The 17,984-nt window shown below is 43.2% G+C and overlaps 1 protein-coding gene across 1 annotated transcript; it reads right to left on the bottom strand.

The window, feature by feature from the left end:
• Window positions 1-8,786: 8,786 nt before the first annotated feature.
• LOC112844147 (uncharacterized) lies at window positions 8,787-9,641 on the bottom strand (the record flags this gene model as incomplete). Its single annotated transcript, XM_025903882.1, has 1 exon — window positions 8,787-9,641. A coding segment is annotated over exon 1 (855 nt), but the record flags the coding sequence as incomplete, so codon positions are not given.
• Window positions 9,642-17,984: the final 8,343 nt, after the last annotated feature.

Below are 17,984 nucleotides of genomic sequence, written 5' to 3'. Positions count from 1 at the left end.
GGCTGACCGATCACTCACCGAGGGGCTGATCACACCAATCAATCACTCAGAGGCTGATCAATCACTCACCGAGGGGCTGATCACTCACTCACCGAGGGGCTGATCACACAGATCAATCACACAGAGGCTGATCAATCACTCATCGAGGGGGTGATCACACTGATCAATCACACACAGGCTGATCAATCACTCACTGAGGGGCTGATCACACCGATCAATCACTCAGAGGCTGATCAATCACTCACCGAGGGGGTGATCACACCAATCAATCACTCAGAGGCTGATCAACAACTCACTGTGATTGATCAGCCATAGATAAAAACAGGAAGACATTTTTCTCACCAGCACACTCAGATGTCTATGAAAGGATTTCTGGTAAAGACAGCTTTTCATGAACAGACAGATGTTTGAGAGAAAGTGAAAGTCACGTGTATTTATGTGGCACATTTACAACAACCAAAAGAGGTAAAAACAGGAAGATATCGCACAATGTTACAAAAGAAGCATAAAATGAGAAGATGTATGTGTGTGTGTGTGAGTGCGTGTGTGTGTGTGACTTGGTAAAGTTTTATTGATCCCTTTTCGTGGTTTGGGTTGCGGTCGAGTTTCAGAGTGTACGGTCTTCAGAGGAGATGTATCGCCATGGCAACAGCAGCTGTTGTGTTTCAGCCCAGGGCTCGTTTTTCTGAGTGAGTGGTCAGTGGTTGGTTCTGGTTCTGGTTTCTGAATTGGAGCTTGTAGTGTAACACAGATATTGCTCAGTGTGGCGTTTGAACTGCAGTGCTTAAGGTGAACTTAAGTGTGAAAGGTGACTCAACTTATCAGTGTCTGTCTTGGTTTGTCATCTGATATGTTTGTGTCCTGTGATGGCAACTCCTCCCTGATTTACCGCATCTCCTCCTACAGCGGCACCAGTGTCCATGCAGCTGTGACCAACACTGTTGCCTCTCTGCTGACCCACAATGCCATGCTTGTGACAGTGAGCGGGGGAGGGGGGTAGAGATAGATGGGTCGAGATAGGTAGAGATATATGGATTCGCTAAGATGCGCCCGACCACAATACCGTGCATTTATTTATATAGCGCTTTTCAAAACAGGAAGTTATTTCAAAGTGTTTCACACAGGAATAAAAGCATATCAATCAAAACAATAAAACACTATAAAGAGGGTATAATAGCATATCCAATAAAACAGTTTGCTACACATGAATATTACCTAAATGCCTGTCTAAACAGATGTGTTTTGAGCTGTTTTTTAAAAGTAGCTACAGAGTTGATGGTGCGTAGCGGGGGAGGTAAACTGTTCCACAGTATTGGAGCCAAGGTTTGAAAAGTGCGATCCCCCTTCGTTTTCAAACGGGTGCGTGGAATGGTTAGAAGACCACTATCAGTGGATCTAAGGATCCGGTTCTTAGAGTAGGGTTGGAGAAGCTCAGTGATATAAGTTGGGGCCTCACCTTGTAGGGACATGAATGTAAAAGTGAGGATTTTAAACTGATATCTATACTCAACCAGAAGCCAGTGCAAGGATTTTAACACAGGGGTAATATGGGAGAATTTATGACTGTGGGATAAAAGCCTTGCTGCGGCATTTTAGACCACTTGGAGGCGATTTAGGGAAGCCTTAGACAGACAAGAAAAGAGTGCGTTACAGTAATCTAAACTAGAGGAGATGAAGGCATGGACAAGCATCTCCAATTCGCCTTTGGATACAATAGTCCTGAGTTTGGCAATGTTTCTTGGATGAAAAAAGCAGGAGCGGGTGACAGATATGAGCGTCAAAAGAAAGAGATTGATCATAAATTAACCCAAGATTCCGAGCGGTAGCTTTCATTGAGGATGAGAAAGGACCCAGACGTTGACTAATTTCTGGCTTGATGCTCTCTGGGGCAAGAATCAAACACTCAGTCTTGTCTGCATTCATCTGCAAGAAATTGTTTGTCATCCGACCATTAATCTCTTTAAGACAATCCATTAGAGTGGATAATTTGTATAATTCCCAGGGTTTAAAGGAGATGTATAATTGGATATCATCTGCATACAGATGGTAGGAAATAATTTTGAAGCTGCTAATGATATGGCCTAAAGGAAGGATATATAATGAAAACAATAGGGGGCTTAGAACCAAACCTTGCGGGACTCCCCATGACAATCTACAGCTGAGCGAAAGTTTCCCACCGAAACTAAGAATGTTCTATCTGCCAGAAATGAGGTGAGCCATTTCAGAACAGATCCAGATATCCCCACCATATGATTTAAGCAGAGGATTAAGATCTGATGATCAACGGTATCGAAGGCCGAGCTAAGGTCCAATAGGACAAGTACTGAACCATCACCTCTGTCTGCGGCCATCAAAAGGTCATTTAGGACTTTGAGGAAAGCAGTTTCTGTGGAGTGTGACTTTCTAAATCCCGACTGAAGGTTATCAAGAATGTTATGTTTCTTTTTCAGCAGAGGTTGAATAACACCCCGTTTAAAGCACCTGGGGACAGAGCCAGATAGCAGGAACAGTTTATCAGCGTGACCACAGAGGGCCCAATGGTGTCAAAAACTTTGCAAAATAAAGAAGTAGGTAAGAATCAGCTGGACTCATTGGGGGTTTCATTTGGGTGACTATTTCTGATAGATCTTCTAAAGAAACTGGGTGAAAGGATTCCATAATTACAGGGTGTGGAAGATCATGGTTGAAGGGACTATCTGAGGGAGCTAAGTTTCTTCTTAGGTCACTGATTTTATCTTGGAAAAATCTTAGAAAGTCATTGCAATCCTTATCTGAAAAGACAGGTGTACACGAAGTTGGGGGGAGACGATGTTATTTACTGTGTCGAAGAGAACCTTAGGATTTCTTTTTCCTACTGCGAGTAGTTTAGAGAAATAAGTGGCTCTCGCATCTTTCACCATGTTGTTGAAGGTAGATAATTGTTCTTTTAAGTGGAGCTTATTAAACTCAAGTTTTGTGGCTTTCCACAGTCGCTCAGTTTTACATTAAATTTGCCCAAAGCTGCGAATAGCTTCTGTGAACCACAGCAGGGATTTAGTAGTGCTGCCTTTCCTGATTTTAAGAGGAGTCACTTTATCTAGAATTTTTTGACATTGCAAATTAAAGGAGGTCACATGCCGTTCTATATCATCGGTTTCAGGTAAATTATTATCAAACAATTCCACAAATTGTTACACCGCAGAGTCAGTAATTAATCGTGAATGCTTCATATGAACAGAGGGCAGTGTGTCACAAATAAAGGAGAGATCAAATAAAAGATATTTATGATCACTTAATAAAAGTGTCCTCACGACAAACTGGACAAATATCCAGACCCAGTGATAGAATCAAATCCAAGGTGCGGTCACCGCTGTGTGTTGGCCCAGTCACATGTTGGGTAAAGTTAAGAGAGTCTAAAAGACTGAGAAATTCAGAAGCAGCGTGGCATGAACGGTCATCAACATGGAAATTAAAATCCCCCAGCAGGAGTTTATTCAGCTTGATGGTGGAGGATAAAAAGTCCCCAAACTCGACTAAGAAACTCCTCGCTAGTCCCGGTGGTCTATAGATTAAGATCACATAGAAGGGATTATTCCTGTTTACCTTCATCATCTGAATCTCAAAAGAGTTAAAGAAGGGGTCTTCACCAGATAACAGAGAAAGGAGTTTCTAGCAATAACAGCCAGCCCAACTCCACGTCCTGAAAGTCGTGGTTTGGTCAGACAAATACAATCTGCAGGGCACGGTTCATTAAAATGAGCAAATTCCATATTTCGCTGCCAAGTTTCTGTTAGGAACATAAAATCCAGGTTATTCTTAATAAAAAGATGATTGAGGACAAATACCTTGTTTGAGATTGAACAACAGTTTAATAGGGTCATCTTAATCGGCGAGGCTGAAGCGTCTCTGGTTAGATCCTGAGGGGTTTGGCGCAGGTTTGCCCTGCACACTCCCCGGGACTTCTTACCTTTTATCGTTAGCCATGAGACAGTAAGACGGTCACTTGTGACCGTCTTACGTTTCCTTATGAAACTCGTGTGGAGAAGCCGTGCGTTCAGCTGGATGTCCGTTTTAGGTAAAGCATCAAATGTTGGTAGTCACGAGCAGGATGCTAAATCAACGGTATTCCTATATTTCTGTAATCTCACTTGGATGCCCGCTGTCCTTCCTCACTTCCTCCAGTGACATTTTGTCGGGGAACGGCAGCTCCAGTTTCTGCCTGACACAAGCAAGCATGGGAGGTTATGGGCAACAGCTGATCGCCCAAGTAGTGGAGGGAAATGTTTCCCATATTTATCCATCGACTCCATTGCTGATTTGAGCCGAAATAAAGTGTTTCAATCATAAACATAGGTAGCTGTAATCTCATCCACAGACAGCAGCAGAATAGGTAATGCAACACAAAACAGAACAACAAGAATAGAGACCCTGACACCGGCATTGCCAATCACAGGCGCCATCTTGTCGGGCACCATGTCATCATCGGGACCTTCCACATGATGAGTGCTGCTAAGAAGTTTTTAAGCTGGTGGAGTTACACTTATATGTGAATCTCAGTCACAGTGAAATGAGTTCGGTGAGTAAACCTCCCTGAGTTTAAATATTGTTTCTCACGTTATTCCTCATAGTTCATGGTATTTTTATAGTTCCCAGTCAAGTCACCTTTGTTGTTGTCTTGTTCTTGTAAATAAGGTTCTGTAAATCACGCTCACCAGTGCCTCTGTATGTGATTTGCATTTCAGTCCAGTTGTCTGGTTCGACCTGTGACATCCCTTAGGCAGTATCATCAGAAGGCATAGTATATATTTGCACTGCTATGCTGATGACACCCAGCTCTATCTATCCATGAAGCCAGGTAACACACACCAATTAGTTAAACTGCAGGAATGTCTTAAAGACATAAAGACCTGGATGGCCGCTAACTTTCTGCTTCTTAATTCAGATAAAACTGAGGTTATTGTACTCGGCCCTGAAAATCTTAGAAATATGGTATCTAAGCAGATTCTTACTCTGGATGGCATTACCTTGGCCTCAACAATAAGAATACTTTGGAGATGGGATAGGAAGAGGAGTAAAGAGGAGTGATTGGTCGGTTTGTGAGGTGGTGTGAGGAGCACCACCTGCAGCTGAATGTGGCCAAAACAAAGGAGCTGGTGGTGGACTGTGGCAGAAACATATTCTGACCCTCCCCTGTCTGCATTGGTGGGACTGATGTTGAAATAGTCACATCCTATAATTCAATTCAATTCAATTCAATTTTATTTATATAGCGCCAAATCACAACAAAAGTCGCCTCAAGGCGCTTTATATTGTACAGTAGATAGCACAATAATAAATACAGAGAAAAACCCAACAATCATATGACCCCCTATGAGCAAGCACTTTGGCGACAGTGGGAAGGAAAAACTCCCTTTTAACAGGAAGAAACCTCCGGCAGAACCAGGCTCAGGGAGGGGCGGCCATCTGCTGCGACCGGTTGGGGTGAAAGAAGGAAAACAGGATGAAAGACATGCTGTGGAAGAGAGACAGAGATTAATAACAGATATGATTCGATGCAGAGAGGTCTATTAACACATAGTGAGTGAGAAAGGTGACTGGAAGGGAAAAACTCAATGCATCATGGGAATCCCCGGCAGCCTACGTCTATTGCAGCATAACTAAGGGAGGATTCAGGGTCACCTGGTCCAGCCCTAACTATATGCTTTAGCAAAAAGGAAAGTTTGAAGCCTAATCTTGAAAGTAGAGATAGTGTCTGTCTCCTGAATCCAAACTGGAAGCTGGTTCCACAGAAGAGGGGCCTGAAAACTGAAGGCTCTGCCTCCCATTCTACTTTTAAATACTCTAGGAACAACAAGTAGGCCTGCAGTGCAAGAGCGAAGTGCTCTAATAGGGTGATATGGTACTACAAGGTCATTAAGATAAGATGGGGCCTGATTATTTAAGACCTTGTATGTGAGGAGCAGGATTTTGAATTCAATTCTGGATTTAACAGGAAGCCAATGAAGGGAAGCCAAAACAGGAGAAATATGCTCTCTCTTTCTAGTCCCTGTCAGGACTCTTGCTGCAGCATTTTGGATTAGCTGAAGGCTTTTCAGCGAGTTTTTAGGACTTCCTGATAATAGTGAATTACAGTAGTCCAGCCTGGAAGTAATAAATGCATGAACTAGTTTTTCAGCATCACTCTGAGACAGGATATTTCTAATTTTAGAGATGTTGCGCAAATGGAAGAAAGCAGTCTTACATATTTGTTTAATATGTGCGTTGAAGGACATGTCCTGGTCAAAAATGACTCCAAGGTTTCTCACAGTGTTACTGGAGGCCAAGGTAATGCCATCCAGAGTAAGAATCTGCTTAGATACCATATTTCTAAGATTTTCAGGGCCGAGTACAATAACCTCAGTTTGATCTGAATTAAGAAGCAGAAAGTTAGCGGCCATCCAGGTCTTTATGTCTTTAAGACATTCCTGCAGTTTAACTAATTGGTGTGTGTTACCTGGCTTCATGGATAGATAGAGCTGCGTGTCATCTGCATAGCAGTGAAAATTTATGCTATGTCTTCTAATGATGTTGCCTAGGGGAAGCATGTATAATGTAAATAGAATTGGTCCTAGCACTGAACCCTGTGGAACACCATAATTGACCTTAGTGTCTGAAGAGGACTCTCCATTTACATGTACAAATTGGAGTCTATTAGATAGATATGATACAAACCACTGCAGTGCAGTACCTGTAATACCTACAGCATGTTCTAATCGCTCTAATAGGATATTATGGTCAACAGTATCGAATGCAGCACTGAGGTCTAGCAGGACAAGCACAGAGATGAGTCCACTGTCAGAGGCCATAAGAAGATCATTTGTAACCTTCACTAAAGCTGTTTCTGTGCTGTGCTGAGCTCTGAAACCTGACTGAAACGCTTCAAATAAGCCATTCCTCTGCAGATGATCAGTTAGCTGTTTGACAACTACTCTTTCAAGGATTTTTGATATGAAAGGAAGGTTGGAGATTGGCCTATAATTAGCTAAGACAGCTGGGTCTAGAGATGGCTTTTTAAGTAAAGGTTTAACTACAGCCACCTTGAAGGCCTGTGGTACATAGCTGATTATTAGAGATAGGTTGATCATATTTAAGATTGAAGCATTAATTAATGGCAGGACTTCTTTGAGCAGTTTTGTAGGAATGGGGTCTAAAAGACACGTTGATGGTTTGGAGGAATTAATTATTGAAGTTAACTCAGAAAGATCAATTGGAGAAAAAGAGTCTAACTTAACATTGATGGTACTAAGAGTAGCTGTAGATAATATTACATCTGTGGGATGATTATTGGTAATTTTTTCTCTAATGATAAAAATTTTATTTGTGAAGAAGTTCATGAAGTCATTACTAGTTAACGTTAAAGGGATGGTTGGCTCAGTAGAGCTCTGACTGTTTGTCAGCCTGGCTACAGTGCTGAAGAGAAACCTGGGGTTGTTCTTATTTTCTTCAATCAGTGACGAATAGTAAGATGTTCTGGCTTTGCGGAGGGCTTTCTTATAAAGCAGCAAACTATTTCTCCAGGCTAAATGATGATCCTCTAAATTTGTGACACGCCATTTCCTCTCCAGCTTACGAGTTATCTGCTTTAGGCTACGTGTTTGAGAATTATACCACGGAGTCAGGGACTTTGGATTTGAGGCCTTAGTTTTCACAGGAGCTACAGTATCCAGAGTCGTACGTAGTGAGGAGGTAAAATTATTAACAAGATAATCGACCTCTGTTGGAGTAGCGTTCAGATAGCTGCTCTGCTCTATGTTGGTACAGGGCATTGAAGATGATAACAGTGGGTGGATTATATTCTTAAACTTAGTTACAGCACTTTCAGAAAGACATCTACTGTGATAAAGCCTACTCTCCACTGCTGTGTAATCAATTATTGTAAATGTAAATGTTATCAGGAAATGATCAGACAGCAGAGGGTTTTCAGGAAACACTGTTAAATGTTCAGTTTCTATGCCATATGTTAAAACAAGATCTAGAGTGTGATTAAAGTGGTGGGTGGGTTCTTTTACATTTTGAGAGAAGCCAATTGAGTCTAATAACAGATTAAATGCGATGTTGAGGCTGTCATTTTTAGCATCTACATGGATGTTAAACTGCAGGAATCACCCACAATAATTATTTTATCTGAGCTGAGCACTAAATCAGATAAAAAGTCTGAGAAATCAGAGAGAAACTCTGTGTAAGGCCCAGGTGGACGATAGATGATAACAAGTAAGACTGGTTTCTGAGTTTTACAGCTGGGGTGGACGAGGCTAAGCATCAGGCTTTCAAATGAATTAAAAGTCTGTCTTGGTCTTTCGTTAATTAATAGGCTGGTGTGAAAAATTGCTGCCACACCGCCCCTCGGCCTGTGCTTCGAGGTTTCTGGTAGTTAGAATGACTCGGGGGTGTTGATTCATTTAAACTAACATAATCATCCTGCTGCAACCAGGTTTCTGTAAGGCAGAGCAAATCGATTTGTTGATCAATTATTAAGTCATGTACTAACAGAGACTTGGAGGAGAGAGACCTAATATTTAATAATCCACATTTCACTGTTTTACTCTTTGGTTCAGATGTGGATACTGTATTGTTCTTTCTTTGTGATTTTTTATGTTTAAGTTGTTTATTGCTGGTTTTTGGTTTGTTTTTGTCTTTTGGGAGCTGACACAGTCTCAATGGAGATGGGTTTTTGGGGGGTAGCAGGAGGAGAGAAGCTGCAGAGAGGCGTGTAAGACTGCAACTCTGCTTCCTGGTCCCAACTCTGGATAGTCATATTTTGGGGGTTTAATAAATTTGTCCATATTTCTAGAAATGAGAGCTGCTCCATCCAAAGTGGGATGGATGCCGTCTCTCCTAACAAGACCAGGTTTCCTCCAGAAGGTTTGCCAATTATCTATGAAGCCCACATCGTTTCTGGGACACCACTCAGACAGCCAGCAATTTAAGGAGAACATGCGGCTAAACATGTCACTCCTGGTCTGATTGGGGAGGGGACCAGAGAAAACTACAGAGTCCGACATTGTTTTGGCAAAGTTACACACCGATTCAATATTGATTTTAGTGACCTCCGATTGGCGTAACCGGGTGTCATTACTGCCAACGTGAATTATGATCTTACTGTATTTACGTTTACCCTTAGCCAGCAGTTTTAAATTTCCTTCAATGTCGCCTGCTCTGGCCCCTGGAAGACAATTGACTATGGTTGACGGTGTCTCTAGCTTCACATGTCTGAGAACAGAATCACCAATTACCAGAGTTTGACCCCCGGCGGGTGTGTCGCCGAGTGGGGAAAAACGGTTAGACACATGAACAGGTTGGTGGTGTACCTGGGGCTTCAGTTTAAGACTATGCTTCCTCCTCACCGTCACCCAGCCGCCCTCTTTCCCCAGCTGCTTGGGGTCTGCCGGGGAACAGCTAGCGGGGCCTACGCTATCTTCGGCTGCACCAGCTACAGGGGCCTGGCTGGCTACGGGTGAATGAAGGGTGCGAAGCCGAGTCTCCAATTCAGTAATCCTGGCCTCCAGAGCTGCAAATATGCTACATTTGTTACAGGTATCATTACTGCTAAAGGAGGCCGAGGAGTAGCTAAACATCTGACACAATGAGCAGGAAAGTGCAGGAGGGACAGGTGAAGTAGCCATGGTGCTAACGAGTCGGCTACGAGCTAAGCTAAGCTAGCGAAACAGTAAAGAGACAGTGAGTGAATACTTTGGCTATAAATTAGGTAGTGAGTACACAGAAAGGGTGATTCAGCTGAAGCACGTTAAGATTATACTATGAAAAAGGGATGTATCAAAAGATTTAAATTAAATTGCTAAGCAGAAAAGCTACTCAGAAACACCACTGTGTTTGAGCAGGAACAGGAAGTGATACTCTATCACAAAGCGAGCGAACACCAAGTGACAGCGCCACCAAGAGTCAGGAGGGAAGGTATCTGGGAGTCCAACCGGATCACAAGCTGGAGTGGTCTGCCAACAAAAAGGGTCTGAGCCGGCTTTACTTTCTACAAAGGCTCAGACCCTTTAATGTATGCAGCAGACTGCTCTCTATGCTTTATCAGTCTGTTATTGTGAGCACCACTTCTTTGCTGTGGTGTGCTGGGGTGCAGGCATCAGAGCAAAGGACACAAACAGACTAAATAAACACATCAGGAAGGCCAGGTCTGTTGTTGGCATGAAGCTTTCCACCCTGGACAAGGTCATCAGTGACAGACTGCTGGCAATCATGGACAACGACTCCCACCCCCTCCATAACACCCGGGACAATCTGAAGAGCAGTTTCAGCAACAGGTTCCTTCAACAAGGCTGTCTGAGGCAACGTTACAGGAAGTCGCTCCTTCTGCTGCTGTCAGCCTTTTCAATTCATCCAAGTGGATAGGATCCACAGATGTGGAACAGAATTAATCACACCTTAGTGCATCCTGTCACTCTGTACACCACAACATATTTGCACACATGCTTGTCCTTTATATTTATATATGTATATATATATATATATATATATATATATATATATATATATATATATACCTATATCTCTATATTATCTTAATATTTATCTATCAATATCTCTGTTTCTACACTTCATTTCATATGAGTACTTGATGTTTGTTTGTATACAGGGAGTGCAGAATTATTAGGCAAATGAGTATTTTGTCCACATCATCCTCTTCATGCATGTTGTCTTACTCCAAGCTGTATAGGCTCGAAAGCCTACTACCAATTAAGCATATTAGGTGATGTACATCTCTGTAATGAGAAGGGGTGTGGTCTAATGACATCAACACCCTATATCAGGTGTGCATAATTATTAGGCAACTTCCTTTCCTTTGGCAAAATGGGTCAAAAGAAGGACTTGACAGGCTCAGAAAAGTCAAAAATAGTGAGATATCTTGCAGAGGGATGCAGCAGTCTTAAAATTGCAAAGCTTCTGAAGCGTGATCATCGAACAATCAAGCGTTTCATTCAAAATAGTCAACAGGGTCGCAAGAAGCGTGTGGAAAAACCAAGGCGCAAAATAACTGCCCATGAACTGAGAAAAGTCAAGCGTGCAGCTGCCAAGATGCCACTTGCCACCAGTTTGGCCATATTTCAGAGCTGCAACATCACTGGAGTGCCCAAAGCACAAGGTGTGCAATACTCAGAGACATGGCCAAGGTAAGAAAGGCTGAAAGACGACCACCACTGAACAAGACACACAAGCTGAAACGTCAAGACTGGGCCAAGAAATATCTCAAGACTGATTTTTCTAAGGTTTTATGGACTGATGAAATGAGAGTGAGTCTTGATGGGCCAGATGGATGGGCCCGTGGCTGGATTGGTAAAGGGCAGAGAGCTCCAGGCCCACTCAGACGCCAGCAAGGTGGAGGTGGAGTACTGGTTTGGGCTGGTATCATCAAAGATGAGCTTGTGGGCCTTTTCGGGTTGAGGATGGAGTCAAGCTCAACTCCCATTCCTACTGCCAGTTTCTGGAAGACACCTTCTTCAAGCAGTGGTACAGGAAGAAGTCTGCATCCTTCAAGAAAAACATGATTTTCATGCAGGACAATGCTCCATCACACGCGTCCAAGTACTCCACAGCGTGGCTGGCAAGAAAGGGTATAAAAGAAGAAAAACTAATGACATGGCCTCCTTGTTCACCTGATCTGAACCCATTGAGAACCTGTGGTCCATCATCAAATGTGAGATTTACAAGGAGGGAAAACAGTACACCTCTCTGAACAGTGTCTGGGAGGCTGTGGTTGCTGCTGCACGCAATGTTGATGGTGAACAGATCAAAACACTGACAGAATCCATGGATGGCAGGCTTTTGAGTGTCCTTGCAAAGAAAGGTGGCTATATTGGTCGCTGATTTGTTTTTGTTTTGTTTTTGAATGTCAGAAATGTATATTTGTGAATGTGGAGATGTTATATTGGTTTCACTGGTAAAAATAAATAATTGAAATGGGTATATATTTGTTTTTTGTTAAGTTGCCTAATAATTATGCACAGTAATGGTCACCTGCACACACAGATATCCCCCTAAAATAGCTAAAACTACAAACAAACTAAAAACTACTTCCAAAAACATTCAGCTTTGATATTAATGAGTTTTTGGGTTCATTGAGAACATGGTTGTTGTTCAATAATAAATTATTCCTCAAAAATACAACTTGCCTAATAATTCTGCACTCCCTGTATTTGCTGCTATGACAGCTCAGTTTCCCTCTGGGATTAATAAAGAGTCTCTGACTCTGATTCTGATTAACACTGTGAGGAACCTTGCAGTCATTTTTGACCAGGACATGTCCTTCAATGCACATACTAAACAAATATTTGGGACTGCTTTCTTCCATTTGTGCAATACAGCTGTCCCTCGCTATAACGCGGTTCACCTTTCGCGGCCTCGGTGTTTCACGGATTTTTTTTGGTGCAAGTTTGCATGGGGTTTTTTTTGCTTTTTTTTTTTTTTACAGAGCATTGTGCTCTGCGTCCTGATTGGCTGTAGACCACTGTCAGTCAATCTCGTGCCGTTTCTCCTGTACAGTACAGAATGCATTCAGCTTGTCAAATTTACAGAAATCTTGGATCGCTAGCAGTGTAACTGTGAAGTGCTGTACTGCATGTTTGTGAGTTTTCTCCCCAACAAACACAACAATGTCGACGAAACATCATCACCTCCAGGTGATTTTGGTTTCATTCTATAATACTGGATTTATTTTTCTATTAAGGTTTGAACTTTGAGAGTGTTTAAACAAGAGAGAAAAGTGTGAAAATGTTCATGCCTGTCTGAGAAAAGTGTATAAAGTGTGTAGTGAGGGGTTTTACAGTCTTAAAACATCTATGATAACTGTAAAGAAATAAAGCTGCCTACTTCGCAGATTTCACCTATTGCGGGTTATTTTTAGAACGTAACTCCCGCGATAAACGAGAGACCACTGCATCTCTAAAATTAGAAATATCCTGTCTCAGAGTGACGTTGAAAAACTAGTTCATGCATTTATTACTTCCAGGCTGGACTACTGTAATTCATTATTATCAGGATGTCCTAAAAACTCCCTGAAAAGCCTTCAGTTAATCCAAAATGCTGCAGCAAGAGTCCTGACAGGGACTAGAAAGAGAGAGCAGATTTCTCCTGTTTTGGCTTCCCTTCATTGGCTTCCTGTTAAATCCAGAATTCAAAATCCTGCTCCTCACATACAAGGTCTTAAATAATCAGGCCCCATCTTATCTTAATGACCTTGTAGTACCATATCACCCTATTAGAGCACTTCGCTCTCGCACTGCAGGCTTACTTGTTGTTCCTAGAGTATTTAAAAGTAGAATGGGAGGCAGAGCCTTCAGTTTTCAGGCCCCTCTTCTGTGGAACCAGCTTCCAGTTTGGATTCGGGAGACAGACACTATCTCTACTTTCAAGATTAGGCTTCAAACTTTCCTTTTTGCTAAAGCATATAGTTAGGGCTGGACCAGGTGACCCTGAATCCTCCCTTAGTTATGCTGCAATTGGTGTAAGCTGCCGGGGGATTCCCATGATACACTGGGTGTTTCTTCTCAGGTGTTTATATACCTGACATTTGTCCTGCTTTCGTCCACTCACCCGAAACCAATCTCCCACATGGCCCCACTCCTCCCTGAGCCTGGTTCTTCCTGTGAAAAGGGAGGTTTTCTTTCCCACTGTCGCCACAGTGCTTGCTCATAGGGGGTCATATGATTGTTGGGTTCTTCTCTGTTTTCTGTGTATTACTGCAGGGTCTTTCCAATTCAAAGTACCATAAGGCAACTGTTGTTGTAATTTGGTGCTGTATATGTAAGAAGTACCACAGCCTTCTGCAGCTCTCGACTACTGCCGTGTCTTTTATTTGTATAAACTTTATTAGAACACTTTTTGGCTCGAGCTGACCTTTAGGTGATAGTCGACCTCAGCAGGAGCATGATGTTGGAGTGTGTACTTCACTCTCTGCACAGCTGCTTCAGGTCCTCAGAGGATCTGCAAGCTGCCTTTAAAATGGGGAGATGAATTGTGCAGAGATCCATTAACCTCACAGATGTTCTTCATAAATGTTCTTGAGTCACTGGACCATAGTCAAAGGGTTGGTGTTGTTTCAGGTGTGCAGGCCACTCAGACCACAAACCTGCACGATTTAGACTCTGATAATGTCGTGACTGCAGTGAGCGCATTGCATCTGTTTCAGTTTTTTACTGCACTTCATGAACACCTGCTCCCCTCTGCCCCCTCCCCTCTCAGAATGGAGGGTGAGAGGATAGTGTCTGCTGTCTCACCTCTGAATGCAGTTTGGACCTCACACAGTTAACACTGGTTCCATCTCATAGCGACTGGGACTCAAACCAGAGTCAACATCAACACTAATGAGTTCTGTTAACCTGACCTTTGACCTCACTGAGTCTGGTGAAAAATAATCCCCTGTGGGTCTGTTCATGTGTGTTCTGACCAAACTTGTTTAAATGACTTCGGAGTGCAGACAGCTGAGTTCTTCATTTACTGAAATCAGACGTAAAGAACATCAACAGAACTGAAGACGACGCTGATCTGAGATCAGACCGAAGCTGCTGCTGAATAACAGAAAACAGAGACAGAAAAACAGATGCAGGAAGTAAAACTTCTCAATAATTTAGAACGAGAAAAGCAAGATGAGGAAGAGGAGAAGTTTCATTAAAATCATACTTGAATGGAAATGAATAACAGGAGAACATCTCTGCTTTGATAATAACACCTGTAGGCCCCGCCCCCAAACAGGACAGGAGGATCTGCTGCCAGCATCCCGGTTAGAGCTGAGGTTTTAATGTTGTGGCTGATAGATGTGTTCTAGCTTCAGTGTGGGTGGTGTTGAACACGAGCCGGACTCTACTGTGTAAAATGCATTCACATTATCTCTGCTGGATAAACCTTCAATCTGCCTGAACCCACAATAAAACCAGCACAGCTCTTTGTTCCAGCGTGTTTATGCCTCAGGTGGAGATCCAGGACCGATGAAGGATCAGAGGAGGAGGAGGAAGCAGGAGGTAACGGCAACAAAAGGAGGATGAGACCAACAACAACAACACAAACAGTAGCAGTAGCACAAAGAACCACATAATTTCCCATTCAGCCAATGTGTAATCAGGGTGTAATCCAGGGTGACGACACAGCGAGGAGACCCCACACACACACATCACACACACACACACCACACACACACACACACACACACACACACACACACTGAGATGGTAGTCCACTTTCTGCCAGGTCACATGACCTACAAGACAAATTGACAGGCACTAACATCTGTGGGTACCACAAGGCAGCTAGTCCAGATGGGTTAACCAGGAGGGCCTAAAAGAGTGTGCAGACCAGCTGGCTGGGGTCTTCACTAAGATCTTCAACACTTCACTGTCCCAGTCCTTCATCCCGCCGTGCCTAAAGTCGGCACTTCGCTCTCACACTGCAGGCTTACTTGCAGTTTGAGAGCCACAGCTGTCTCACTGCCAAGCAGACCAACATTAGCAGCCTCAGCGACTACCGACCAGTTGCTCTAACGCCTGTCATAATGAAGTGCTTCGAGAAACTGGTCCGACATCACATCATGTCCTGCTGCCACCCACACTCGCCCGCTCCAGTTTGCACACAGAGCTAACAGATCTACTGAAGATGCCATTGCTACAATGCTCCACACCACCATCTCTCACCTGGAACAACAGCGGTGTTACACCAGGCTGCTCTTTGTGACTTTGGCTCTGGTTTAATACCATACTCCCGGCGAAACTACAGTAAACTGCTGGATATCGGACTTCCTCCTGCCACCTGCTGCTGGATCAGAGACTTCCTGTCAGACCGTGTACAGAGAGTTGGAGTGGGGCCTCATCTTCCCTCAGCCCTCAGCCTTAACACCGGCTCTCCACAAGGCTGTGAACTGAGCAGTGTTGGTCAGTTACTTGAAAAAGTAATCAGCTGATTACGTCCCCCAAAGTAATCCCATTACTTTACTGATTACTTATTTTCAAAGGTAATTAGTTACTTAGTTACTTTTAAAACATGATTTAAAACCTGAATAGGTAATAAGCGACAGACCTTTCAGCCCAATTCTACTTTTTCTGCATAATCCATCATACAATGTAATCAAATAGAAACGTCTCTTTTTAAACTTGTTTTATTAGTTTTAATCTTTAACTTTATGCATCAAGCAAAATCTAATTATATGCAACATTCTCTGACTGGAAGAATTGTTTAACATTTAAACCTATTTTCTGCACATTCAGCACATAAAATAAATATGTTTTTGTGTTACACTCACTCTTTCAAATAGATGCAAGTAAAACACAGCAGAAAATAAATAAATCAAGACTAGCGGTCCTGTTGCTCTATTTTCACCTGTGTAGCAGGAGTGGGGTAGGCGGAGGTTACCCTGGTGCAGGTGTGCCGCAGCGGTCAGTGGAAGAATCTGGGAGTTTCACATTCCATGGCAGCGCACTCGGTGCTTGCTTGGAAGTTTAGGGGGGTTTTCACTGTAAAAAGAAATTTCTTCCCACACAGTGAACAGCGGACGCTAATGTTTTTGTCACTTTTACGGAATCAAACTCAAGTAATGTGAGTACTTCCAAGTTTAAGCTGCATGGTTATACTCTCTCCCGCACTCATATATGATCCATGTGATCTGCACACAGCTGCTGCCACGAACGTCGCACTCGCTACGTCATTGTCATGGACACTCTCGCAAAAAAATCATGATTTTAGTAACGCAGTAACGCAGCGTGCTTACGGGAAAGTAACAGTAATCTAATTACAATTTTGCGGTAATAATCCCTTACTTTACTCGTTACTTGAAAAAGTAATCGGATACAAGTACGCGTTACTGCCTCTGGTACTGAGTCCCTACTGTACACTCTCTACACACATGACTGTGTTAGTTCCCACCCAGACAACGCAGTCATTAAGTTTGCAGATGATACCACTGTGGTGGGGCTCATCTCTGGGGAGATGAGACGGCGTACAGAGCTGAAGTTCAGAGGCTGTCAGACTGGTGTGCTGACAACAACCTGACCTCAAAACCACCAAGACAACAGAGCTGGTAGAAGGCCCAACAGCGTCTCCACTTTCTGAGAATCCTCAGAAAAAGCTTTGGTCTCTTTTGTCATATGGTCTCTTTGCTGTGATGGTCTCTTTGGGACACTGTGTTTCGTCCGTTCAGTCTTTTTTGTTCCTGGTGCAGCCTGTCGGGGGCGCAGCTCTGCTCCACAGTTGTTCTTAATGGTTAATGGTCTCAGCTGCAGGTTGCCTGAATGCTAACGCAATGACTCTAAATCGTTTCCCTTTGTTAACTGAAGCAGAGAGCTCAGACGTCAAAGGTCACAGACTGCTGTCAGAAATAGGAAACACCTCTGGCTCAGCTAAAGGTTGTGTGAGATTGTGCAAGTGTTTCCTTGGTGCAGCTGTGAAAACACTGAAGACTTCAGACTTTTCCTCTGCAGGTCCTTCTCACTTGTTTCTGCTGCCTCACACATTAATCAGTCTGCAGGTCATGTGACTGCAATTATGGGCTGTTAGAGGGGAACCAGATTTCATCCGTCTGAATCTGGGGCCTTCAAGCAGGTGAACCAACATGACGTTCTGACATGTTCTACATGTTCTTTCCCTGAGTCTTTGATGTTGGCTCATAAATGTGTAAAAACACTCCCTTTCCCACTCCCATCCCTCCCAAGAGGATCATAAACCATTTATTCAGCCAGTGCGAGGAGAAATCAGAGATATTTAGCAGAATTATTTCTTTAATCTCAGTGTTGGTGGAATCCCCAATGTTGGATCTGCTGTTTCATTACAAACTGCTTCCTATGAGTGAAGAGTTAATCGGTACATCCACTGTTTGAGCTCCACGGAGAGCCGGCATCATATTTATTCTGCTGTGTAGTGTCATGTTATGGTCTGTGATCACCACCATGTTTCCACCCCACTCAGAGCGCTCAGCCTCGTCTCTGCACGCGCTCCAAAGTGAAGGAATGAGTGAAGTGCCT

Source organism: Oreochromis niloticus, linkage group LG16 (assembly GCF_001858045.2).
Source record: "Oreochromis niloticus isolate F11D_XX linkage group LG16, O_niloticus_UMD_NMBU, whole genome shotgun sequence".
Lineage (NCBI taxonomy): Eukaryota > Metazoa > Chordata > Actinopteri > Cichliformes > Cichlidae > Oreochromis > Oreochromis niloticus.
The sequence above is the reverse complement of the archived record's forward strand: the minus strand, read 5'-3'. Positions and strand labels throughout refer to the sequence as shown.